Genomic DNA, 26,255 nt, shown 5'->3' with positions numbered 1-26,255 from the left:
AGTTGGTGGCAGAGCAGGTAATTGAACCAAGGTCTCCCAAGTGCTAGGCAAGGGCCCTAACCAGTCTCTCACCAGTCATACGGGCATCCCCGGCAATCGTCAGTGCGCTCAGGTGCTGCTGGAATGCTTGGCCCACGTGCTGGAACTGAACGCCTTCCAAACGGATGTGACTGTCCTCACCCTGGAAAGCCTGCACAATAACAACGGCCCCCATATCCCGGGATCCTAGCATCCTCTCACTCCTCTTGTACAGACATACCGAGGCATCTGAAATACAGCAGAGAGAGTCTGTCAACGGCACAGCCCCACAGTGACTCTGTGCGCCATGCAAAGTCCTAAGCCTCGTCTTTCCATGCATAAGAACTGATCCTTTTTAGAGGGACGTATATTGAAACCTGCAGGAAGCTGAAGTCATTTTATGCTTCGGTAAGCTCCTTCTGTTCAGTTCTAAGTAGATCTGTGCCTGGGAAAGATGAATTTGACATTGATTTACTTTGGGTCAGATTCATGAAAAGGCGATTGGGCATGGATGTATTTGAATTAAACTGCAATGAGAATACTTCAAAATTCTTTATGAACATTCACTCTTCACAGTACCTCTCGGAGGTGTAAGTAAAGACTATTACCCCCACCTGGCAAGGGGGGAAAGTGAGACACAGGGCTTAAGTAGCATCTTGCTCAGGGTCAAAGATGGATGCAGGGCTCCGTGACAGGCACTCAGATCACCCCTCTCTCTTGTTGGCAGAGGTTAGAGAGGATTTAAATGGGATTGAGTATGAACAATCCCCTTGTCCCTAGATGGCGCTTCCAGGTCAGACATGAGGCACACAGGTGGGTAGCATATGGAGATTTGTACTACCACTGCCCAAGCTGTGCCCATTCTGAGGCTACAGAGAGATTTTCAGTCTCCAACACTGTCCGGTCACTTTTAACAGCACAATTTTATTTATTTTCTTTTATTTTTAAGACAAATCTGTAACAACAAAATCCCACTGCGACGCTGGCAACCGAGGTGCCAGAGCTGCAGGGCACTTCACTTGTGTATTAGTATAGATAAAAGTGGTTGTTAAATGTAGAAGAGTGTATTTGGTGCTTAAACGTCATGAAAACGAGTGGGATGTTACGTGCATTGTTTTCACTTTTCTGTATCCTGGTATAATGGAGTAGCAAACCTGTACATTGTATACACCCCTGTAACTAAGTAACCCACCAAACGAGCCATCAAATGAGAAAGAAGCCTTGTGCAATTCAAACGAAGAACTTTAACAGAAAAGTGCTCATTTCGAAGCAAGTGGGCATTGTGTGTGATGATCGGAGGTCAAAGACTCAAAATGCGTTCCTCTCTCCGTCACCAGAGGAAAAGCCACATGGCTTCTCACAGCTTGTTTTTGGTGAGAAGAAGCTATAAGTATGGATTCCAGGAAAGATCCCACATCTCTGGACTATTTGGACTCTTACAGGGAAGTGTACCAGATGCAAAGCAGAGTCCCCAGAGACTATCTGGGAACCCTGAAAAGGCTTTTGGGAAACTGGCAGTTTATTACATCCCTGCCGCCATTTGGAATTACAAACTGTGACTCACCTGTACATATATTTTACCTGCCTTAATCTCTCAGTAACTCTCATTTCCTTTTCTTAACTAATAAACCTTTAGTTAGTGAACTACAGAATTGGCTACCGGTGTTGTCTTTGGTGTAAGATCAAGAGATCTGGAGTAAGTGACTAGTCTCTTGGGACTGGGAGCAACCTAAATGTGATGTGATTTTTGGTTTAAATTACCTTTTATCACAAAGTCCAGTTTGTCTGGGTGGCAAGATAGAACTGGAGAATCTAACGGGACTGTCTGTGACTCTATGATAAGACTGGTATAAGTGATCCAGGAGTTCACATTTGTCACTGGTTTGATGAAATCGAATTATAGAACACACCACCAGATTGGGGGTGTCTGCCCTGTTTTGTGACAGTCTGCCCTGAGCCACTCCAGACAATCTGACACCCACCCAAACCATCTTCTTGTTATTCCTGTGACAACCACAGCTTCACTCTAACACAAATAAAACCACTCCAACTCCTCCCACTCCTACTGCATATCAATGACAATATTCCTGGGTGCCAGAGTAAGCCCATGGGGCTGTACCAGCAATTGGCTGCTGCATACCAAATGTGTCAAAAGTTTAAAGCAGCCAGAATTTTAGTTTTAAAGGAAAGTATGTGCAGTCAGCAGTCCTAATTATCACCCCAAATTACAGTCACTGGGTGTGGTTCTGCTCTCTTTTATGCAGGAACCCCTGGGTGAACCAGGAACCCAGCCCTGCAAGTCAGTGGAGTTATACAGGCATAAAAACCACTGTAAGTGAGAGGAAATCAAACCAATTATCTTTATTTGACCAGGTTTTCCAAATGCATTTAGTAACATCTCAGTCTTCTACACTCAAGAGTATAAAAAGGATTGGGAGATTTTCTTTAAGTCACTACCTAGTAAACACAATTAAAAGTTTAACATAATATGTACATGGAAACATTATTTTCAAAAGATATCCTCTTTTTTACCACTTTAGGCTCATTTAAAAAAGGTGGGGGGGGAGTTCCGAAGATGGCTTGCAACAACAACATGAGGATAACACATCTGCAAGATAACAAGGAAATTCAGTTCAACTCCTGAGACTTCATACTTTCATGTCAAACAATGTCTGGAAAGATAAGTTCACTTTCCTGGTGCTGAGTGGGCGTCAAAGTTATTCTGTTCAGAAGGCTTTCTAACAAAATGATATACCATAATGTGATGTCAAAGTAAGAATACTGCCTTTATTTATTTCTTTTCCTTTGAACATGTCTCTATCCAAATAATCTTCTTACCTCCTGATACACCTGCTTCAGCACATGCACTTAGGTGGGACATCCTCTCTCTGGTGAGGTTTCCTCGAACAACAATTCTCCTGCTAAGCAATGCCACAACAGCTTTCAGAGCAAAGCGCTGCCCATGCACCCACTCTTCTCCAGAGCTGTGAGGGTACCTATACAAAGCATAGCAACAGACACAAGAACATGACTGCCAGAACGTCTGCAGGAAGCATCTGTTCATCTTGAGCTTAGAGATGGAAACTTCACAATTCAGAGCTGGGTCTAAACTAGTTTTGTTAAGTTCCAGGGTCTAGCTCTGAGTCCATCTCTATTTCATAACTACAACAGCAAATTCCTGTGAATTATAAAAGGGTTTGGGAGTATGGAAAGACTCTGGTTGGTTTAAAAAGGTTTCAACATGTTCTATGCACACACATTAAAAAATCAGAATTAAATCTGAATCCACCAGGTTCCTTCATTATGACCATAACTCACATCAGGTTCATAGAAATGTTCACCAAGAGTGACCCAGGCTGAGCTTCAAGAGTATGAGCCAAGTGATGCTCTCAGGTGACATCTGTATATTTCAGACAATTGTGGTATGGGGCCCAATTCTATTGCCATTGCAATCATTGGCAAATCCTCACTGGCCTCACTAGTTTAGTAATAGTTTTGTTGCAGTTTTATACGTTTGAGCTTTGTTCATTTATTCCATCCCATCTCTATCCTATTCAGAAATATAGCTGGTCAAAGAAAAGGGGGGTGCGTGGGAGGGGAACAGATAATTTTGATTTTTGGTGGAAATTCATATAATAAAATATTTTAGCCAAAACCCAACATATTTCTAGTTGGAAATGTTGCCATGGTATTTCAGGACAGTTTTAGTTTGAGTGCCTCATGCTCCTATCCTCTTCTGTAGGCCAGGCTCCCTCGTTGGACTACATCCCCCATGCTGCAACATGGTCTCCTCTCTTAAAGACAGGAGCTGCTGAATTACCTGAGTCCCAAGCCCTGGTACATCATGGGAGATGCAGTTTGGCCAGGAGTCCAGTGAATACAGCCGATTAGGGACAGGAGACAATCAAACTACAGCTCCTGAGAGGCCCTGTAGCGGCATTTCCAAATCAAAATATTTTGGTTTGGGGCATTCAGTTAGTCAACATCAACACCACCACCACCACAAAAATCAAATTTTTCCAGACACTTTTTGCAAAAATTTTCATTTAGTCAAAAACCCAATTTTCCAGTGAAAAACAGTTTCATTGGAAAATTGTTGACCAGCTCTATTCAGAATATATTGGGCCCTAATGAACTCCAAATATTGCTTTTCTTGGCCAGCATTTTTCAGGCAACTAGAGACCAAATGTAGGACTTACGATACCCACCCCTACCACACATTATTTTACTCTGTACCCCACTTTAATAATTAAGGGCATCAACCTCTAGTAACCCGAGAAGACTCTGTAATGTTATCTCCACCATGGAAGCATAGACTACCAGCACTGGGCAACCAGGACCATCTCAGACACCACTATCCAAAAAGAATGGACATTTTTATTACACTTGGGTTGGTTGTTTTATTTTTGGAAATGCCCCAGCTGTATGTGCCCTGGCAAAGAAAAGGAAAATTAAACCAAAACAGTGGCATTGGCCACTGTCGGTAGACAGATACTGGGCTAGATGGACCTTTGGTCTGACCTGGTACGGCCTTTCTTATGTTCTTATGTTCTTAAATATGCTCAATGTCCAATAGGGTCATAAGAAATAAATGTTACCTAATTCAGCTTTGCACATTCTACTCTCCTGCTCAGAATAAATTTTTTTTTAAATGCGTTCAGTAAAATATCATCAGAAGGTTTTGGGGGGGTTCATTATCATAAATTAGGGTGAGAAGCTGGTTTTGTGCCTGAGGTTGTAGAGTTTTTAGTTTTGAAGGTTTAATTGCTATGAAAAAGCTCTCTACAGATTGTTCAAAGTCCACTGGCTGGTTCTTGGTTTGCTCTTGATGCACACTGGAATGTATCGTTACAGGGTGATGTCACCGTTTTTGTAAAACTTCACAAAGAAAGGTATTTCTTTAGTACTGTCATCATTTTATATTGGAATTGCTGAGATTGCTGAACCTGACTCCCATGCTTTACTGACTTTTTTTCTACAAATGAAAAATAATCTGCAATAATTTAAAGAAGATTAACTATTCTGGATTAATTCTTATTCTGAAATAAGAGCATCTACATAGGGAGTTAATCAGGAATACTTAATCAAGAATAACTTCCTGTGTAGACAAATCACAAGTTAGCTACCTGTTGTTGGGATTCCCCCAAGACCCACGTACCTGAGAGGTGATCTAAGGTAGAGTTCAGTGTTGTTCACTGCCTCAATTGTGACAATTTCCTCTTGCCGATACGTATCTCCGGGACCGGTTCCACTCACAATAACTTCATCCCCAGGCTGCCAGTCGACAGGCTCCTCTAGGAATATCCTAGAGTCGTTAACGCAAGCTGCTGACTTCAGGTGTGTGGACACCACTTGTGGCACCCAACCTAGGAATGATACATGAAGAAATGAACTGGGTAGTTATCAGTCACAAAGGAGGACTCGACAAATCACATTAGCTGGGTGCTTAGAATATACTGACTAGTCATTCAGACTATGACCAGGAGTACACTAAACAGTTACTAACCCAGCTACATTGCTCAAGGGGCGTGAAAAATCCATACCCCTGAAGAACGTAATTAAGTGTAGATAGCGCTAGGTCGGAAGAATTGTTCCAATGACCTAGCTACCACCTCTCAGGGAGGTGTATTAACTACAGCAATGGGAGCACTTGTTACCCAGGGTTCTTTCAACCCAAATCTCTTGGTAACTTTTACTTTGTGCAAGGAGGTGTCAGGAAATAAATCAGGGGACACACAGCCGGCTGACCGATAGATGGCTGGCACAAACAGGACAGCACAAGAGTGCTTTCACTTAAAGCTAAACTTTACTTAGTCTCAAGCACTTACACACATCCACAACAGATTAGTAAAACACCCCCAACCCTTGATAATTAACAACGCTCTGCGTGGCTCTCGAATGAAATAGCGGCAGGCTTCTGGTGAATAAATCTTCCGTCTGCCAGTGGGGACCGCAAGATGTATCCAAAGGGAGATTCCAAAAAAAGACGGTTACTCACCTGTAGTAACTGGTGTTCTTCGAGATGTGTTGCTCCTATCCATTCCATGTAGGTGTGCGCGCCGCGCGTGCACGGCTCTCCGGAACATTTTTACCCTAGCAACTCCGGCGGGCCGGCTGGCGCCCCCTGGAGTGGCGCCGTCATGGCGCCCCTTATACACCTCAGCCGGCCCGTCCGCTCCTCAGTTCCTTCTTGCCGGCTATTCCGACAGTGGGGAAGGAGGGCGGGTCTGGAATGGATAGGAGCAACACATCTCGAAGAACACCAGTTACTACAGGTGAGTAACCGTCTTTTCTTCTTCGAGTGATTGCTCCTATGCATTCCATGTAGGTGATTCCCAAGCCTTACCTAGGCGGTGGGGTCGGAATGAGACGTGGCGGAGTGTAGCACCGCAGAGCCGAAGGCTGCGTCGTCTCGGGACTGCTGCACCAACGCATAATGGGAAGCGAAGGTGTGGACGGAAGACCAGGTGGCCGCTCGACAGATGTCCTGGATGGGAACGTGGGCCAGGAAGGCGGCTGATGAGGCGTGCGCCCTTGTCGAGTGTGCGGTGAGCCGGCACGGGGGGACGCGAGCAAGTTCGTAGCACGCCCGTATGCAGGATGTCACCCAGGAAGAAATCCGTTGGGATGAAACAGGCTCGCCTTTCATGCGCTCCGCAATTGCGACAAAGAGCTGGGAGGAACGCCGGAAGGACTTAGTTCGGTCAATGTAAAAGGCGAGGGCCCTACGGACGTCGAGGGTGTGGAGCTGCTGCTCACGAGGTGAGGCGTGCGGCTTTGGAAAGAAGACCGGGAGGAAGATCTCCTGATTAAGATGAAAGGCCGACACCACCTTAGGGAGGAAGGCCGGATGTGGCCGAAGCTGCACTTTGTCCGCGTGGAAGACGGTATATGGGGGACCCGCCGTCAGGGCGCGGAGTTCGGATACTCGTCTGGCGGATGTGATCGCCACGAGGAAGGCCGTCTTCCAGGTGAGATGGAGGAGGGAGCAGGAGGCCATGGGCTCGAAGGGCGGGCGCATCAGCTGGGTGAGAGTCAGGTTCAGATCCCACGTAGGAGCCGGCGGCCGCACTTGCGGGTAGAGGCGGTCCAACCCCTTGAGGAAGCGGGCAACCATGGGGTTGGAAAACACGGAGCGACCATCTACAGCAGGCCGGAAGGCCGAAAGCGCCGCCAGGTGTACCCTCAGGGACGAGATCGCGAGACCTTGGCCTTTCAGGTACCAGAGGTAGTCAAGGACCGTCTGGAGAGGGGTCGAGAAGGGGTTAAGACCTTGCTGATCGCACCAAAGGGCAAAGCGTTTCCACTTTGCCAGGTAGGTCGAGCGTGTGGACGGTTTTCTGCTTTCAAGGAGAACTTGCTGCACCGCCGCAGAACAGGTCCTCTCCGCGTCGGTCAACCACTCAGGAACCAGGCTGTAAGATGCAGCGACTGCAGGTTCGGGTGACAAAGCCTGCCGAGGTCCTGAGAGATGAGATCCGGCCATAATGGTAGGGGAATGGGATCCCGGATCGATAGCTCGAGGAGCAGGGTATACCAGTGCTGCCTCGGCCAGGCCGGAGCGACGAGTATGACGCGGGCCTTGTCCCTCCGTAGCTTGAGCAGTACTCGGTGGACTAGCGGGAACGGCGGGAAGGCGTATAGAAGGGGACCCGTCCAGGACATGAGGAACGCATCGGAGATGGAGTCCGGAGCCCGACCCTGGTACGAACAGAACCTGTGGCACTTCCTGTTGGTCCTGGAGGCAAACAGGTCTATTTGGGGAAATCCCCACCTTTGGAAGATGGTGTGGGCCACGTCGGGGCGAAGGGACCACTCGTGGGCAGCGAAAGACCGGCTCAGACGGTCGGCCAGCGTGTTCTGCACCCCTGGTAGAAAGAACGCTTCGAGGCGAATCGAGTGGGTTACACACAGGTCCCATAGGAGCATCGCCTCCTTGCACAGCGGGGAGGATCGGGCCCCGCCCTGTTTGTTCAGATAGAACATGGCTGCCGTGTTGTCCGTGTATACCGCGACGCAGCGGTCCCGGAGGTGTGCAAGAAAGGCGAGACAAGCCAAGCGGATCGCTCTCAATTCCCTGACGTTGATGTGCAGGGAGAGCTCCTGGGCCGACCAGAGGCCCTGAGTGTGCAGGTCTCCCATGTGAGCCCCCCATCCAAGCGCCGAGGCGTCTGTGGTCAGGGTGACCGACGGGCGAGGGGGGCGAAACGGAACCCCGGCGCAGACCACCTCCTGATGCAGCCACCAGGTGAGCGTCTGGAGAGTGGGGTCCGAGACCGTGACCACCAGATCTAGAGGGTCGCGGTGGGGCCGGTACACCGAAGTCAGCCACATCTGGAACGGACGGAGCCTCAGCCTCGCGTTCGCAGTCACAAAGGTGCACGCAGCCATGTGGCCCAGCAGGCGAAGGCAGGACCGGGCCGTCGTGGAAGGGAAGGCTTGTAAGCTGCGAATGAGCGAGACCATTGTCTCGTGTCGAGAACGAGGGAGGCAGGCCCTGGCGAGGGTGGAGTCGAGGACTGCTCCTATGAACTCCAATCGCTGTGTCGGCAGTAATTGGGACTTCTCGGCATTGACGAGGAGGCCGAGAGACCGGAACAGGTGCAGTATCTCTGACACCTGGGCTGTCACCAGTTCTTGAGATCGGCCACGGATCAGCCAGTCGTCGAGATAGGGGTATACGTGAATTCTGCGACGACGGAGAGTTGCGGCCACGACCGCCATGCACTTGGTGAACACCCTCGGGGCAGTGGAGAGGCCAAAGGGTAACACCGCAAACTGGTAGTGGGTCGCGTTGACCATGAAGCGCAGGAAGCGTCTGTGGGGGGGGTAAATCGCCACATGAAAGTAAGCGTCTTTCATGTCGAGGGCGGCAAACCAGTCTCCCGGATCCAAGGAAGGGATAATGGACCCCAAGGTTACCATCCGAAACTTGAGCTTGCAGAGGTATCTGTTCAGCTCCCGGAGGTCCAAGATGGGACGAAGACCTCCTTTCGCCTTGGGGATGAGGAAATATCTGGAGTAGAATCCCCTGCCCCGCCTGCAGGGAGGCACCTCCTCGATAGCACCCACGCTCAACAGAGCCTGCACCTCCTGTACGAGGACTTGCTCGTGAGAGGGGTCCCTGAAGAGGGACGGGGAAGGTGGGTGGGAGGGGGGGGGCGAAAGAAACTGTAGGCGGTAGCCGTGCTGGATGGTGCTGAGGACCCAGCTGTCCGATGTTATAGCAGACCACGCCGGAAGGAAGCGGGCAAGGCGATTGGAAAACAAAAGGGGTGGATCCTGGGGGGAGAGTGATGGGCCGTCCTCGGGCGTCCCGTCAAAAGGCCGGCTTTTGGCCCTGCGGAGCCTTGGACGAGTTCTGCGCCTGGTTGCGCCGCCCCCCTGACGGTCTACGGCGGAAGGGGGCCGTTCGGCGGTTGTTAAACGGCCGAGACCTGGCCTGGTTGAAGGGACGGTAGGGCTGTTGGCGGAACGAACGCCTCTGCGTGGCCGGGGTGTGCATACCCAGAGTTCGTATCGCAACCCTCCCATCCTTTAGGGACTGGATTCTGGCATCCGTTTTCTCAGAAAACAGCCCCTTCGTGTCAAACGGGAGGTCCTGGAGGGTGTACTGGACCTCAGGTGGGAGGGTGGAAGATTGTAGCCACGCAATGCGGCGCATCGTCACCCCGGATGCTACCGTTCGAGCCCCTGAGTCTGCTGCGTCTACGGCCGCTTTGATCAGTGTTCTGGAGGCTAACTTGCCCTCCTCCAGCAGCGCTGAGAATTCAGGGCGGGATTCCGGAGGGGTTAGCTCCGTGAACTTCGCAAGGCACCCCAAGATATTAAAAGTGTATCTGGATAAGAGGGCCATCTGGTTGGCGACACGGAGTTGGAGGCCTCCCGCCGAATAGATTTTACGCCCTAATAAGTCCATGCGCCGGGCGTCCTTCGCCTTCGGTGCAGCGGCAGGTTGACCGTGTCGTTCGCGGTCATTGACCGATTGGACCACCAGCGAGTCCGGGGTGGGGTGGACGTACAAGTATTCGTAGCCCTGGGGCGGGACGGAATACTTCCTTTCGACGCCTCGCGCCGTGGGGGCAACGGAGGAGGGCGACTGCCAGATAGTGGCACTGTTCTTCTGAATGGTGCGAATGAACGGGAGCGCCACTCTGACAGGGGCGTCATCTCCCACAACGTCCGTAATCGGGTCCTCGACTTCTTGCACCTCCTCTATGGGCAAGTTAATGGCCTTTGCCACCCTTCGGAGAAGGTCCTGGTGTGCCCTGAGGTCAATGGGCGGGGGTCCCGATGGCGAGGCCCCCGCTACCGCCTCATCTGGAGAGAGGACGACGAGGAGTGGCCCGGGAGCACCTCCTCCTGTTGGTGCTCGCCCACCTGGTGATCTGGCCGCAGCGAGTCCTGGCCCAAAGAAGGGTCGTGGGCGGCGGCTTGCGTCGGTGGGGACGGGGGGGCTCGACTAACGGTGGCCACCGGTACCGATGGTGCCGAGCCCGGCTGCCTGGGTGGCAGGGGAGGCCCCTGTTCATATTGCGCCCAGGGCACCCAATGTCCCCAATACTGGGGTCCATGATCCGGGGGAACGGAACCGGCTCTGAAATCCACCGCACTGCCTTGGGGTGAGGCTACAGAGGGTTCCCTGGAGGGCCAGGGTGGAGCCGTGGCGATGCCTGGGCGGGCGTCCAGCGCCGGCGTGAGACGATCCTCCGGTGCCGAGGGTCGGTGCCGGGCGTCTCGGGGGTCCAGTGGCGAGCGGGACCTGTGCTGCGCACGGTGCCGGGAGCCGGATCTCCGGTGCCGGGAGCCAGATCTACGGCGTCGGGAGCTGGATCTCCGGTGCCAAGAAGGGGAGCGGCGGCGGCGGGAGCTCGACCGGCGACGTCGGGAGCTCGACCGGCGGTGCCGGGAACCGGACCTCGAGCGGGATCTGCGGCGCCTCGAACGGCTGCGCGAGTCCCGATGTCCGCGGTGCCTGGACGCGGACCTGCTGCGGTGCCGGTGACTTCGTGACCGGGACCTGGAGCGCCGCCGGGAGTACGACCGGCCCCGCGATGGAGAGCGGTGCCGGGACTGCGACCGGTGCCGGACGCTGAGCGGCGTCGCGATGGCGATTTACGGCGGGATGGGGAGCGGTGCCTCGGTGACCTTCGCCGGGAGATAGACCGGGATCGAGACCGGATTCTGGAGCCACGGTCGCCACGGTCGCCCGGAGATGAGGGGCGCACCATCGCTGGCTTGCCGAGGGACTTGAATGTCCGCACCAGTGGTGCCGGCGGCTGATATGACGGGGCCGTCGCCTCAATCAGCTCTCTTGCCGTCGCGAACGCCTCCGGCGTCGACGGGATCCTCAGCTCCTCCTCGGTGGGCACCGGGGAGCTGGGCGGAACCGGACTCGACGGGCCAGGCGGCGCCGGAGTCAACGGTGCGGTGCACTTAGCGTGCACTGCCTCAGCCTGCACCGTTTTCGTCGGAGGCGGCTGGGCTGACGGCTTTCGCTGCTGTTTTGCGGCAGCCGTCTTCGGCGCCTTGTGCTTCCTCCCCGGGGAGAGGGCGGTGCCGGGTCTTTGGTGCCGGCTCGGTGCCGGAGCGGCTCGGTGCAGTCGGAGCGCTGCTTGTCGAGGCGGTTTTCGGTGCCGCTGGAGCTGGCGCCGGAGGTTGGAGCGCAGACTCCATCAGTAAGTGCTTCAGCCTAGAGTCTCTCTCTTTCCTCGTACGAGGTTTAAAGGCTATGCAGATAGAGCACTTATCTGGCCGATGCGACTCTCCGAGGCAGCGGAGGCAAGAGTCGTGCGGGTCGCTAACCGGCATAGGCCGCTGGCAAGCCGCACAGGGCTTGAAACCCGGTGCTCCGGGCATAAGCCCGCACCGGGGCGGAAGAAGAGGGGCAAACCCTCTAATTCCGTAACTATTGACACTATTAACACTAAATATATATATAACTACAACAAGAACTGAACTAACTACTAAAACTATCTACACTAGAACTATGGAGAAACACTAGGGTTGTGGAGGTAAGGGAGCACTCCACTGTTCCAACTGGCCGTCACGGGCGGGAAGAAGGAACTGAGGAGCGGACGGGCCGGCTGAGGTGTATAAGGGGCGCCATGACGGCGCCACTCCAGGGGGCGCCAGCCGGCCCGCCGGAGTTGCTAGGGTAAAAATGTTCCGGAGAGCCGTGCACGCGCGGCGCGCACACCTACATGGAATGCATAGGAGCAATCACTCGAAGAAGAAGAGTCCAGAACAGTCCCCAAACGAGTCCAACTATCTCAAGCTTTTACCCCTTATTTATACATTAGTAATAGAATGACATGTCCCTTAAAGAAAACTTGTTAAGCAAGCAGTTCCAATGGGAAAGCAAGAGGCTCCTTCTGATTATTGATTAACCAGGTGTGGGTTTTTCCAGAGTTTGAAGCCTTGAGACCCCAATAGACATTCCTGGGGCACATCCTACTCTTTTAAAATGCATGTATCAGCAACTTCAACACAATTCTTATCAGGAAGGACGCGGGATCAAGCTGCCATTTCTGTGGCACTCCAAAACTCCCCCCCTCAGCCTTGGTCAAGCTGAGATTGCTGAATGTCCAATTTGCAGCTTGCTGATGAGGCCACCTTTAACAATAAGCCATAGTGGTTTCAGGCACTTTACTGGTTTGCCAAAGTCTCCCCGTACACACTCTCCCCGTTGCTTAGCGTGTCTACACAGAAGTGCTGCAACTGAGCCACTGTAGCGGTTTAAGTGTAGACATAGCCTTTGCTACAGTCAATCACCGACTTGCAGCTATAGCAGTGGATAGACTAATTCTGCAAAAGAGTATCTGTGATCATTTGTTGGATTACTAAAACAGAAACATTGTCACAGCGAATTCATGGTTTTCTCACTCTATTGATTTCATTTGCTGCAAATATTTGAACAGGTGTGGTTGGTTGTTCAAAAGGATGTTTGTGGAAAGCGAAAGCGTTGTGAAGATCCATGAGAATGAGTGTTTGTGCCTGATGTAAAAAGAACAGGAGTACTTGTGGCACCTTAAAGACTAACAAATTTATTTTAGCATGAGCTTTCGTCTAAATCAGAGAACAGAAAGAATACCATGGCCAATATATTCAAGAGACTAGTGATTGCCCTCCAACTGGGAAAATCTGGCCATTGTAAGCTATAATTAAAAAAAATACTGAATTGTTAATGATATTGCAGTGCTATACACAATGACTGTCATTTTCCTGAACGTTTTTGTTGCATTTTTGTTTTACACATTTATATGGAAAATGTCTCTCCAAATCCCAATCTACATTATTACATTCAAACAATCTAAATTCCTGATAAGTTTCCATTTCATATGATCTGCTTCCTTGCTTCCTGTCCTGAACTGTTGTGCAATGAAGTGGGGTGCTGTTGAAGGGTTGCCATGTTCTGCGCAGGAGATGGCTGCACATAGGTGTCCTGGGATCCTTCTGGATGAAATGCACCAGATATGGTACATAACAAACATCTTGATCATTTTGGCTTTTAAAACCATTTTACAAAAAGCCTCTGGCCAGAATAAGCCTGCCAGGAACTGAATATGGTTTAAATAATATGTTGATGAATAACTATTAAAATAAAGTGAGGCATTGCCTTTATCTCTTGATTATACCATCTCTCCACACTGCTTTGGGAATCCTGTCTTAACCCTCTAATATGGATACTTATCTAGACAGAACCTTAATGTGGATATGACTTAATGAGTTAAAATTGACTCAACAAAGAAATGTTGGGAATATACTTATAGTATAGGCAACCTTCGGCACGCGGCCCATCAGGTAATCTGAAGACGGGCCGCGAGACATTTTGTTTACGCTGACAATCCCTGCGCCTGCCACTTCCCGCAGCTCCCATTGGCTGGGAATGGCAAACCACGGCCACTGGGAGCTGGGAGGGGGCCGTGCCTCCAGATGATCAATATAAACAAAACATCTCACGGCCCGCCTTTGGATTACCCTGATGGGTAATGCCAGAGGTTGCTGACCCCTGTGATAGTACAAGTATCTCTCTGAAGATGACCTCTAAGGATTTGTCTACATGTGAAACATTACAGCAGCTGTGCCACTGTAGCTCTTCAGTGTAGACACTGCCTATGCTGATGGTGTTGGTTTTGTAGTGGTTGTTGAAAAATAAGATTTCGATGACAATGACATTTTTTGTCATTATTCAACAATGACAATTTTTCGACAATGACTTTTTTGTCTTTTTTGCTAATAAAATTTTGAAGAAAAATTTTCAACATATTTCTGAATGTTTTTGAAATTTTGAAAATTTTCCATAAAAATGAGGGAAAAAACCCACGCTCTGACTTTTTGTAGTTATTTTATTTTTTATTTTTCTCACTTTCTCCACCTGCAAGTAAGTAAATAAGTGACAGAAGGGAGGTGAACAAACAATCAAAATGCATTTTTTTAAATGAAATAAAAATTGTTATTTAGAAAAAATGCATTATAAACCTTTTGTCCACAACATGGAGGGAAAATCATAAAATTTTGAACACACAAACTCTTCCTTTTTTCCAGGAAAAATAATGTTAAGCTCCACTTAATACAGGGGTTCTCAAACTGGTGGTCAGGACCTCTCAGGGGATCGCGAGGTCATCACTTGAGGGATTGCGAGCTGTCAACCTCCACCCCAAACCCCGCTTCCCTCCAGCATTTATAATGGTGTTAAATACACCTCTACCTCGATATAACGTGACCCGATATAACATGAATTTGGATATAACGCGGTAAAGCAGCTCTCCGGGGGTCAGGGCTGCCCACTCCGGATCAAAGCAAGTTCAATATAATACAGTTTTACCTATAACGTGGTAAGATTTTTTGGCTCCCAAGGACAGCGTTATAGCGAGGTAGAGGTGTATATTAAAAAGTGTGTTTAATTTATTAGGGAGGTTGCACTCAGAGACTTGCAATGTGAAAGGGGTCACCAGTAAAAAAGTTTGAGACTTAATACACTTATTCACTAATCCTCACAGTAGCTTGCGGAGATAGATCCTAGAGGTATCCCCAAGTAGAAGGGTAAAAGGAGACATAGACCCAAACCCTGGGCCTGATGGCATCAATGACAAATCTTCCGTTGACTTCAAAGGAAGCATGTTTGGGGCCCTGGGGAGGCAAAGTTACACCATCCTTAGGCTACGCACTAAATCAGTGGTAAAGTTGGCAACAGACTTCTGGCTTCCAGTCCCTCACCCTTATAAGTGGACACACTCCAAAGCCCACAGTCACCAATCCTTTTCAGTCCAATGCCTTCCCCACTTTGTCCTTCTTTCTTCGCTAGATGACGTTTGCTCTAACTTTTTACATTCCCTTTTCTCCAGCAGACATTCAAACAGACGTGTCCAGTGAGATCCGACTTGTGCAACAGCATCGGGGAGAGCATGTGGCACATATTCAACCTCCTATGATACATTTTCCCTCACTCCTTTGCAATAGATCATAATTTACCGTTAGCCCACAGAGAGTTGTCCTTCCTGGTTGTACTAAAGAAAAGTAATAATACCAGAAATCACCCAGGGTAGATGTTGCATCCAATAAATCATTTTTTCAAATTATTTTAAGCAAGCTTTCCTCTTAGTTGCCGCTTTTGTTTTCTGTGAGCCCTCTGTCTGCCAGCCTGATTTTTCTCTCACTTGCAGTAGGGTAAGTCCGGAGTAACTGCACTGAAGTCAATAGATTTACACTAGCATGACAGACAACTCAGGCATTTACAGCCTGTTATTCTGAACCATCTTTGAATGCCTTCTGTGTGTATGAATGGGACAGTATGTTTCCAGCTTGGCTTACTGTAAGGACCAGGGCATGGGAAATCAGGCCTAACCATGCAAGTCAGGAGCCAGAAACTAGAGCCAGGAGGACATAGCCAGAGATAGAACCAAGGGTCAGGCCAAGGATCGGACGTAGGGCATTTGAGCATGAACCTGGAGTGAGGCAGGTAAGCAGAAACCAGCAGCAGATGGATATCTGGGATAAGGAGGGCAGGAACAGAATGGAAGGCAGGGCTCATGATGCAAGCAAGGATGCAGAGCCTCAAAGCAGCAGACAGCCACAAATTCACCTAGATGCTCAGACAGCTTCCTGTGCCTTCTTCTGGCTTAAATATTGCATTTGAGCCAATTGGCGGGGCCAGACATCTCTCCCAATCAGGAGTTCTTGGCCAGCTCGAGTTCTACCTGCTCCCTTTTCCAGTAGCTCTAAAGAGCTTCAGGGTGGCAGCTGCCTGGGGTACTGCAGGCCTGGGTTCAAAACCCAGAATTGATTACTGTTTAAAGTTGTTGTTTTTTTCCCACATGGAGTCAAAGGTTCCATAATTACACCCAAGCTTTACTAAAGAGAAAAATCAACCCATTAAGGAACAATTTTACCCTATTTGTTGTTTCTTCTTTAATGATACTTAAAAACCAAAATAACTTGCTAATTATTCTCCCACACTACTAGAGTGCTCATGGGAGAAGTGGACTAGCAGACAGTTGAGGTTAGTATCATTGGTGGAGCACCAGGTGAAGAAAGGGACACAACATGATAAGATGTATGTGACAGCCTGGAGGCAGGGCCGGCTCCAGGCACCAGCGCAGGAAGCAGGTGCTTGGGGCGGCCAATGGGAAGGGGCGGTACGTCCAGGTTTTCGGCGGTGGGTCCCTCAGTCCCTCTTGGAGGGAAGGACCGGCGGCCGAATTGCCGCCGAAGAATGAGGCTTTTTTTCCCCTTTGCTGCTTGGGGCGGCAAAAAAGCTGGAGCTGGCCCTGCCTGGAGGCCTCAGGCTCCTACCAAACTCCGTCCCAAAGAGGAGCAGAAGAGAAGTCCTCCAAATGTCCTAGAGTAGTTCTGGGGAAGTAGCCAATTAGAGCCCAGCAGGCTAGTATAAAAAGAGCTGCAGGACTCTAATGAGTTCAGTTCCTTGTTGCAGCTGGAGGAGCATGGATGGTGTGGACTTAGGACAGAGCCACGATGGCAGAGACTGGGGTCGGGGAACAAGAAGGAGCTCTGGGCTGGCTGCTGGGACTCAACCAGGAAAAGGCCCTGAGGTAAGGTGAAGAATGTGTTGGAGCCACGGGGAAGTGGGCAGTGATGCAGTTTATTTAAAGAGATGTGGCAGATGGCTGCTATCTATAGGGTCCCTGGGCTGGGACTTGGATCTGTCGGGGGGCCTGGGTTCACCCCAACAGCCATGGAGGAAATGGCTTGGACTTTGAGGCACCCCAGAAGGGGAACTGAATTCTTTTAGTGGCCCAGCAGGAGAGTTGGGGACAGAAAGGTCCAAAGAGAGCAAAGACATTGCCTCCAGGGAGGGAGTCCTTGGGCACTGCTCCATATCAGAGCAGGGACAATTTGAGAGAGCCCAGAAGGGGCTGAGAGACAGCTCAAAGCGAGGTAGTGTGATAGGCCCTGTTGGACTGATTGAGGATCCAGCCCAGGGATAGGTCTGCAGATAAAGAGACGTTACAGAGTCCAACCGGGGGCCTAACTCGGAAGGAGTCTGTTTGTTTTGCACATGGACAGTGTGTGACTTGGCCAGAGGGCTGAGTCACCAAAGACCCACCTGACAAGTGTGGCAGCTGACAGGGGAACCACGAGCAGAGGCAACTGAGGAAAAAACGGCAAGCATGCATAAGCTCAACTTGGGGGTAGGGGGTGCTCATGAGAGATGAGTGCCAACTCTCTGTAAAATGTGGGCTGATTATCCTTCCTTTGTCTCATATATTTAGTGTGTCAACCCGAGATTCTCTTATGTGTTTCTGCAGTGCATAGCACAATAGGACCTTAATCTCTGTAGAGGCCTGCAGGCTCCCTGTGAGAGTATTCAGATGGCCATTGTACATTTGTAAAAATATTCACAAATTTCAAAAGTTTCTTGGATTTTAGGGCACAAGATTATTGGCACAGAAAATTACATTGGGGGACTGCGTTTCTTCGCTATTTGCCATCCACATAGAGAGCAGAAAAAAAATACCAGAAGACTACTCACACATCAGAGATTATAAACAGCAAAACTCAGGAAGCAAACAGTTTGTGAAGAAACTCGCAGACTAGAAAAGAAAGTGTCTGAACTATCCAGTGAGTACTTACGAATAATACAAATAAACCTAAAGAAATCAGGATGGGTTTGCAAACTATCTGCAGACAGAAAGAAGAGCTAGAAATGGCAGGAGTTTCATTTGCAATGAATAATCTGACCACTGGACGAATCCATAGGAGAAGAATATTGGGGAAAGTGTTACGGGGTAATCTTGCATTGCTGCTGCTGGTGGTGTACTTCCTGCTTGGGAGATAAGTAGAAGACAATGTCATTCTACAGGGCTGGATGTAATGTTGTAGTGGTGTCAGTCCCAGGATATTAGAGAGACAAGGTGGGTGAGGTAATATCTTTTACTGGACCAATTTCCATCGGTGAGAGAGACAGGCTTTTGAGCTACCCAGAACTCTTCCTCAGGACCTGAAGAAGACCTGTGCGTAGCTCAAAAGCATGTCTCTGTCATCATCAGAAGTTGGTCCAATAAAAGATAATACCTCACCCGCCTGGTCATTCTGCAGGACTGTCAATCTGGCACCTTTCACAACTGCTGACTTCACTTAAAAGAAATTTCCTCCAAGCCCTGATCCTGCAATATCAGCCAATTACATTTTGCAGAAACAGTGTCAGGGACAATAATACACTATAAAATAAAGACATGAAGCAACGGTCAATACACTAAAAACTAACTCACTAGTCCACACCGTAAAATGTGGTTTTATAGAGCACCTCTCAGACTCGATGCAATGCAACTTTGTTTGGTCAAGTGTCTTTCATATAAACTGCATCCCAAACCACTTTACAGAGCTAAATAATAAAGAGAGCAGGCAGTAGGTGGGAAAAAATACAGACAGAATGGTGCTGTGACATTGTAGGGCAAATTAATTAAAGTCTATAGGTGGGAGTTCCAAAACTAACTCAGGGATTTCATTGCCAACTTCCAAAAGGAGTTGAGTGTCCAGCTCCCCAAGGCATAATGGAAAAATCAAGCCTCACAGTCATAAGGCAACATGAAGAGGGAGACAGAAATTAAGAAGCATGAGCAAGGGAGACAATGTATTATTTATGGCAAGGTTTCAAAGGGTGGGGGGGTGAGCTGATACAGCGCAGAGATGCAGGGAAGGCTATTTTGGCTAGTGACGCTGCAGAGATGAAGACTCTCGTGCCAAGCTATAGCGTGACACTACAGAGTGGAGGTTGATCCTAGATAAGTAAAAGGAGCAGGAAGTAGAGGCCCAGATCCTCAACTTCTGCAAATCAGCTTCAATGGAGCTACGCTGATTTAAACCAGCTGAGGAGCTGGCCCAGAACATCAGATTGAAACAGGCAAATCCAGGGAGGGGCCTAACTTGCCAGTGCTGTGTACCTGTACTCCAGTGCAAAGAGGGTGCAAGATGCCCCCAGGTAAGTCTGGCAGCATTTTACATCCACTTTGCACAGTGTAAATGATGACGTGAGTGTGGGGCAAAGCTGAATCAAGCCCAGGGAGAGCAATTTCGACCAGAATCCTGAAATGAATGGGAGCCAACAAGTTATCCGAGGACGGGGATGACCTACTTCACTGAGTATTTGAGAAAGGTAGACAATAGCTTTCTCAAAGTGCTGAAATCTGGAGACTTGGGACTTTTGAGGGCTACAGGGAAGGGAGCTCCATCCAGCGGTCATGAGTGTGATTTTTGTAAGGGACAATGCAAGAGGCGATGCCACGGATGAGGATTTCACCAGAAGTGGACTCAAGGGAATTGAATACATCGACAGTTTTGAACAAGTAATAAGTGGCAGATTTGCAGAGCTGGGAGTTGAGGGCAACAGAAGGAAAATCCAGGAGCAAGGTTACCACCAAGGTTGCGATCAGTGGAGTCAAATGACAAAGGGAGAAAAACAAATAAGCATGTGTTTAAGTCCAAAGGCCCACATGCTGTCCTCAATAGGGATGACTTACTGAAGCTGGCCCTTTCTGAATAAAGTTGTACAAGGTTGGGGGTGCAATGTCTGAGCACACAATAGCTGTTCTATTTGCCAGAACAGTCACTAATATTCCAGTGGCTAACTCATCCTTAGACAAAGTGTTTAACATTTCTTTAATGATACCTCTCTGATAAGCCTCTCTGCTTCTCTTGAAAAAAAATGTAGTTCTGTCTCACTTTCCTTCAGCTAAAGGTCTCAGATCTAAATGCTTCTCATGGACCAGATGACTATCCTCCTCTTGGAGGACTGTATTAAATCAGGGAGATTTAAACAAGTGTTTAAATGCTGAATAAGGGTGGACTTGCGTACATGCTTAATGCTTTTCCAAATCAGGGCCAAAGAGACTCTCTCATGATACAGGCGTGTTCTCCTGCCCTTTATATGAAGTTCCAGGAGTACTGATAACTCCAACATGAAGGGGACTTTGGTACAACATCCATCTGATTCAAAGGATCTCACCCATTATCATAGCATCTCCTAGAGTACTCTACCAAAGTGCCAGCAGTCAGTATCCACCCTGATGGGTCTTGGGCAAATACTTGGGACAATCTTTCGGTGATGGCTCTGTTGCCAAACTTCATGCCAGTGCAAAGTGGGGGGGGGTAAGGTATTACTGACAGAATAACCATTTTCACAAGGATCACGGCAATGGGGAATCTGGCCCACTGAGCCATCCTGTCTCACAGCCATCAGCTGCACTAGGAAGCGTTGTCAGCATCTGCCTACTTGCATTCTTTTACCGGCAGCAGGATCTTCATTATTATTCATTTTCCTTCTTTTATTGAGTGAACCTCATGAATTTTTAGCACTCCCATAAAAGAAAGACTGACAGCTGCTGACAGAGGGCCAAGCCGGGTGATATTTTTTTTTTCCTCAGAACACTGCAATCTTGGCTCACAGGAAGTAAATGTGTGTGTGTGTGTGTGCGCCATGTTTAAACACTATAGAATCTTGTAGAGAAACATTCCAAGGGTAAGCAATGTTGATACTAAGTGGAACAAAACATTTTTTTTCCATTCAAAACATTTTTGATGAAAAACGCCCTTTCTGGGGAAACAAAGTTTTAAAGACTTTTTCCCCCATAAAATCTTCTGGGGTTTTTTTTTCTGTGAAAAGACCCAAACTGCAAAATATGTTGGTTTGGGCTTTTTGCCCCTTATTTTTCATTTTTTCCTTTCTCTTTCCCCCCCCTCCCGTTTTGGCCCCATTTTTCCTTTTCATCACTGGAAGATGACGAAACTACAGAAGAAAGGAAAGGAAAAAACAAAACCGTAAACGCAATGTTCTTTTAGATTTCAAATACTATATACTTTTTTCTATTTTTTTTAAACAAAAACAATTTTTTTTAATTTGGGGGAGCATTTAAAAAAATTATGATAATTTGACATTTTTTTTCCACAAAAAAAATTCTTACCATTTTCCCATCAGCTCTATTAATAAGCAGAACTGGCTGAAAAAATTGTATTGAAACTTTTGCTGATGGAAAAATTGGGTTTTCAAGGAAATGAATTTTTTTGTAGAAAGTGTCTGGTTTTCTGAGAGAATTTTTGATTTTACATTGAAAAATTGATTCCCCTCCTCAGTTTTTGCCTGAACATTTTGAGGTATTGAGTTTTCATTTTTTCAATGGAGAGGTGAAAATTTCCACTGAAAACTGCCAAAACCAAAATTGTTTCATTTTTATCTAATTTTCCACAAAAAAATCCCATTTTCTGACCACATATACAATTAGAGTTATTACTCTCATAAATTTTCTTGAATTGATGACACAGTAGTGATATAGTAGTTATTTGTACGTTAGGAGTAAAAGAACAACTGGGTACAAAATCTTCTATGTCTAACTTTAAAATGTTTGGGGGGGGTTTCCTAGTAAAAGTGAGCTTAAACCTAGCAGATTCTTCATTTCCCCCCCTGCACAACTGAAAAGGTGGAAGACCTGATCCTTAACTCACAGAAATCAACATACCTCCATTGGCATAAACTGCACCTCATCAGCCCTCAGTGGACCAGGATCAGAAGTGTAGAAAAGTGGCACAGAGTTTCCTTTCTCCCCTCAGCTGTATCAAGTGTGAGGATTGAGCCAACTAACTTTAATGGGGTTAGTACAGAGAGTTTGACACCAGTGTAGCTAAGAGTAGAGTATGACTACTTGCAGTGGTAGAGACTAAAATAGTGAATCCAAACCTGACTATAGAGAGCAACGTTAAGTGACATGGATGTCCTAACATCTCTGTTATAGAGAGTAATGCTCTGGGGCTCAAACAACAAACGTTTTACTACATGGCCTGCAATTTGACTTTAAAATAGTTCAGTCGTTGATGGTCTGGTAGTCATTGATTTTTTTTTCCACTTCACTGCTCAATAACAAACCAGGGAAAAACAACAAGGAGTCCTTGTGGCACCTTAGAGACTAACAAATTTATTTGGGCATAAGTTTTCATGGGCTAGAACCCACTTCATCGGATGCATGAAGAGAAAAATACAGGAGCAGTTATAAACACATGAAAAGATGGGGGTTGGTTTATCAAGCGTGAGGTCAGTCTAATGAGATAAATCAATTAACAGCAGGATACCAAGGGAGGAAAAATAACTTGTGAAGTGGTAAGAGAGTGGCCCATTACAGACAGTTGACAAGAAGGTGTGAGTAATGGTAGGGAAAAAATAGTATTGGGCAAATTAAGTTTAGGTTTTGTAATGACCCAACCACTCCCAGTCTTTATTCAGGCCTAATCTGATGGTATCCAGTTTGCAAATTAATTCAATTTCTGCAGCTTCACATTGGAGTCTGTATTTGAAATCTTTTTGTTGAAGAATTGCCACTTTTAGGTCTGAGTGGCAATTCTTCAACAAATGCTCATCTCCCTAGGCTCTGTTCCCTCCAAGCTACCGATCCCAGGGAGAACTCCCCATGAAGATCAAGGATGGGTGGTGGATGGTCCCTTGGAGATGGCTGAGGTCTGTGTCTGCGGGCCCAAGAAAAGATCTGCGCACAGAGAATTCCTTCAGCATGCTCTCTGTCTTTCTGCTAGAATTTTCCTTTGACAACAAAGCATACGATAGAAATATCCGTGATGGGGAAAATACCTGTTTAATGACCGGGTATCACTGATGGAAACAGGTAGATGTGCTTTTTGAAGACAGGAGGATACTGGTCACAAAGCCACTGTGTTTTATCAAAGTTCTTCTTCACCAAAAGGACTCCACTACAAACACTCAAAAGTGCTGAAAAATAGATGACTCTGTAGAGCTCCTTAATTATTTAAATTCATTTTTAATAATTAACTGAGCTCAGGAAAACAAATCTTGAGATTTGAAGCAACAGCTCCACAGTTAAAGGGACAATCAGATACTTCAGACCCAAAATTTAGATTTGGGTAAAGAGGGAATAAAATAGACTACTAAACTAATTAATAGAAATGTATTTAAATACTGAACCCTGAAGAGCACAGCACAGTGCTACTACAGGTCAGCCAGGGATGAAATTAACTCTAAAGCAGCATGTTAAAGTGGATTAAATCATGAAGCTAGGCTCTAGGAACAGTTCATCTCCAATCCTGGCTCTGTTGCCACCTCACACTGTGGTTTTCAGCAAGTCACTTAACCTCACTGTGACTCAGTTTCTCCACCTGCAAAAATAGGATAATAATACTCAACTACCTTCTGGATTAATAGTAAGGGTCAGATCCTGTTAGTACTGACCACACTAAGCTCTTCTTGAACTTAATATCAGCTTTGACTATGCATGAACCCTTAAATTATGCACAGGACTCTCAAAATGTAAACCATCTTATAAGAGCTAAACATCATTCCTGAAAACAAAGCAATGTTGACCTGTTTAGATTCACTCTCCTACGTAAGTGAAGTGAAAAACTTAGAGTGTCAATGGTGACAAGTATGTAGGGGACTGATTCTCCAGTGGATGGCAGTCTTCTACAGTTGTGCAAAGTGAGTGTAAAACGGTACCATTTGGGCTATGTTAACATTTAAACCTCGACACTCCATTCACCTTTCCTACAATACCAGCAGTATCCTGTAGGCAAAATCCTCATCGCCTTCAGACAATTAGACCCAGTAAAATCACTAGCTCAGATCCTGGCCCCACTGAAGTCAATAAGAGCTTTGCCATTGACTTCACGAGAGGATTTGGTCTTTACAGAAATGTCTTATAGTACAAGACTTGGGCCCCAATGAAGCAAAGTACATAAGCAGGTGCATAACTTTAAGCAGGTGATGAAGACCATTCTTAAGTGCTTTGCTGAATAAGCATGTGCTTAACTCAGTTGGACTGCTCGTGTCTCTAATGCTAAGTGAAAGACAAGTGGGGTGAGATAATCTCATTTAATGGACCAACCTCTGTTAATGGAAGGGACAAGCTTTTGAGCTGCACAGAGCACTCCTTCAGGTCTGGAAAAAGTAATCAGAGTGATGCAGCTAAATACAAGGCCGGACAGAATGTTAAGCATACACGGCTAACACATGTTGCAGGAGACCAGTTAAAAGGAAGTGGGAAATTAACACCTCTGCAGTCATAGGACAAAGGAGGGTGAGTAAGTTACAAATGTGTTGTAATGAGCCATAAAGGCAGTGTCTCTGAGCCCATGATTTCAGGTGTCCAGAGAGTTATGAATTTAAGTCCCTATGCTCTTTTGAAGGCATTGTGCAGGTTTCCCTGGAGGACAAGAAGTGAGAGATCTGATATGGCGAGATCGCTTTGTGCACACTTTTTGTTAAGCACGTTTTTAATGGGTTAGCTGGATTTGACTTATGACACAGTATTAACCTTACTTCACCTTATTTCTAACACACAGTTCCTGAAGCAATCTGTTGAATACTTTAAGTGTGGAAAACTTGAACATCAGCAGTTCTGTGTGATTATACTGACCGAAATAGGTTTCGGTGGCTTCTTTAACGTCTTAGAACATGGAAAATATTAGCGCTGTTTTTTGTTTTGTTTTTCCAAATGGAGGTTCCTAAAAATAGTCAATTGCAGTGATATTTAAGCATCTAAATATAAATGGGCTGATTTTCAGAGATCTGGAACACCTGCAGCTTCCATTAATTTCAATGGTATTTCTGTGGCACCTCGTGAAAAAAAATCAGGCTGCTTCAATTTAAGTGCCTAAATAAGGTTCCTAACTTTAGGCACCCAACTCTGCACATGTAAGCCCAAACAATTGTAGAGTATTTTCAGAAGGGCCTAAATAACTCTGGAGTCATCACTCCCTTTGGGATTTGACTTCCTAAGTCATTTAGGCACTTTCAAAAATTCTACCATTCCTGATTATTAATTGTGTCCAACAAAAGCTATGTCTCCTTTAGACTGAGAGCAGTGATAGCAGTGTGTTTCCTTGTATCATTAATTCACCAGCCACATCCCTGGTCTCATTTATAAAACTGATCACATGCCCAGCCTTTCTGCCAACCTCTCAGCACGACAGAAAAGAAAAAAAAAATAAAAGCAGTATTGATCTCAGCTGTGAAACACAGTACCAGAGCCCACTTTTCCTCCCAGTGAAACACTGCACCAAATAGAAGAACTCTTTTAAAGAACCTTCCCTTTCAAGGAGGGATGTCTGAGAAAGACGTTTATTTTTATTTGCTTTTATTATTATTAACCTAGGGGAATAAATCAATTTTTTTGTGACCTTAAAAAAAAAAATCTTCCAACTTAAAACAAATCGTCAGCACTAGGAATGCCAAAAGAGACCAGGACTGATACCAGCAAATCAGGTATAGAGTTTGATATGCATTATTTATAGTAAAATAAGACTTAACGGCCCCACCTGGGATCAGGGCCTCATTGTGCCTAACACTGTTCACACACAAAGAGCCTGATCCAAAGTGGTCTGAAGTCACTGGGAGTCTTGCCATAGAATTCAATGAGCTTTGGATCAAACATGTAGTGAGAGACAGTCCTTCCCTTAAGAGTTTACAACGGGGCTCCGATCATGCAATTCACAATGCACTGGCATACTGGTGCAGGATTGGATTCAAAATACACAAGACAAAGAATGGGCGAAAGGAAATATTATCCCCATTTTACAGATGGGAAATTGAGGCACAGAGATTAAGTGAGTTGTCTGTGGTCATTCAGGAAGTCTGTGGCAGAGCTGGAAAGTTAATCAGATCTTGTGAGTCCCAAGCCAGTTCCTTAAACACATAACCATCCTATATTACAAGCAACAGACTGACATAGAGTATCTGCCATTAAAAAGTCAACACTCACTTTGCA

General features: G+C 47.1%; 1 protein-coding gene across 1 annotated transcript in view; it reads right to left on the bottom strand.

The window, feature by feature from the left end:
* PKHD1 (PKHD1 ciliary IPT domain containing fibrocystin/polyductin) overlaps positions 1-26,255 on the bottom strand; it is a 367,689-nt gene that overhangs the window by 183,721 nt on the left and 157,713 nt on the right. Inside the window, exons 38-40 of the mRNA XM_045008841.1 lie at positions 5,177-5,384; positions 2,857-3,014; positions 73-267 (exon numbers count right to left, since the gene is read on the bottom strand). Coding sequence (XP_044864776.1) covers positions 73-267; positions 2,857-3,014; positions 5,177-5,384 — 561 coding nt within the window. The remainder of the gene's footprint in view (positions 1-72; positions 268-2,856; positions 3,015-5,176; positions 5,385-26,255) is intronic.

This window comes from Mauremys mutica, chromosome 3 (genome assembly GCF_020497125.1).
Source record: "Mauremys mutica isolate MM-2020 ecotype Southern chromosome 3, ASM2049712v1, whole genome shotgun sequence".
NCBI lineage: Eukaryota > Metazoa > Chordata > Testudines > Geoemydidae > Mauremys > Mauremys mutica.
The sequence above is the reverse complement of the archived record's forward strand: the minus strand, read 5'-3'. Positions and strand labels throughout refer to the sequence as shown.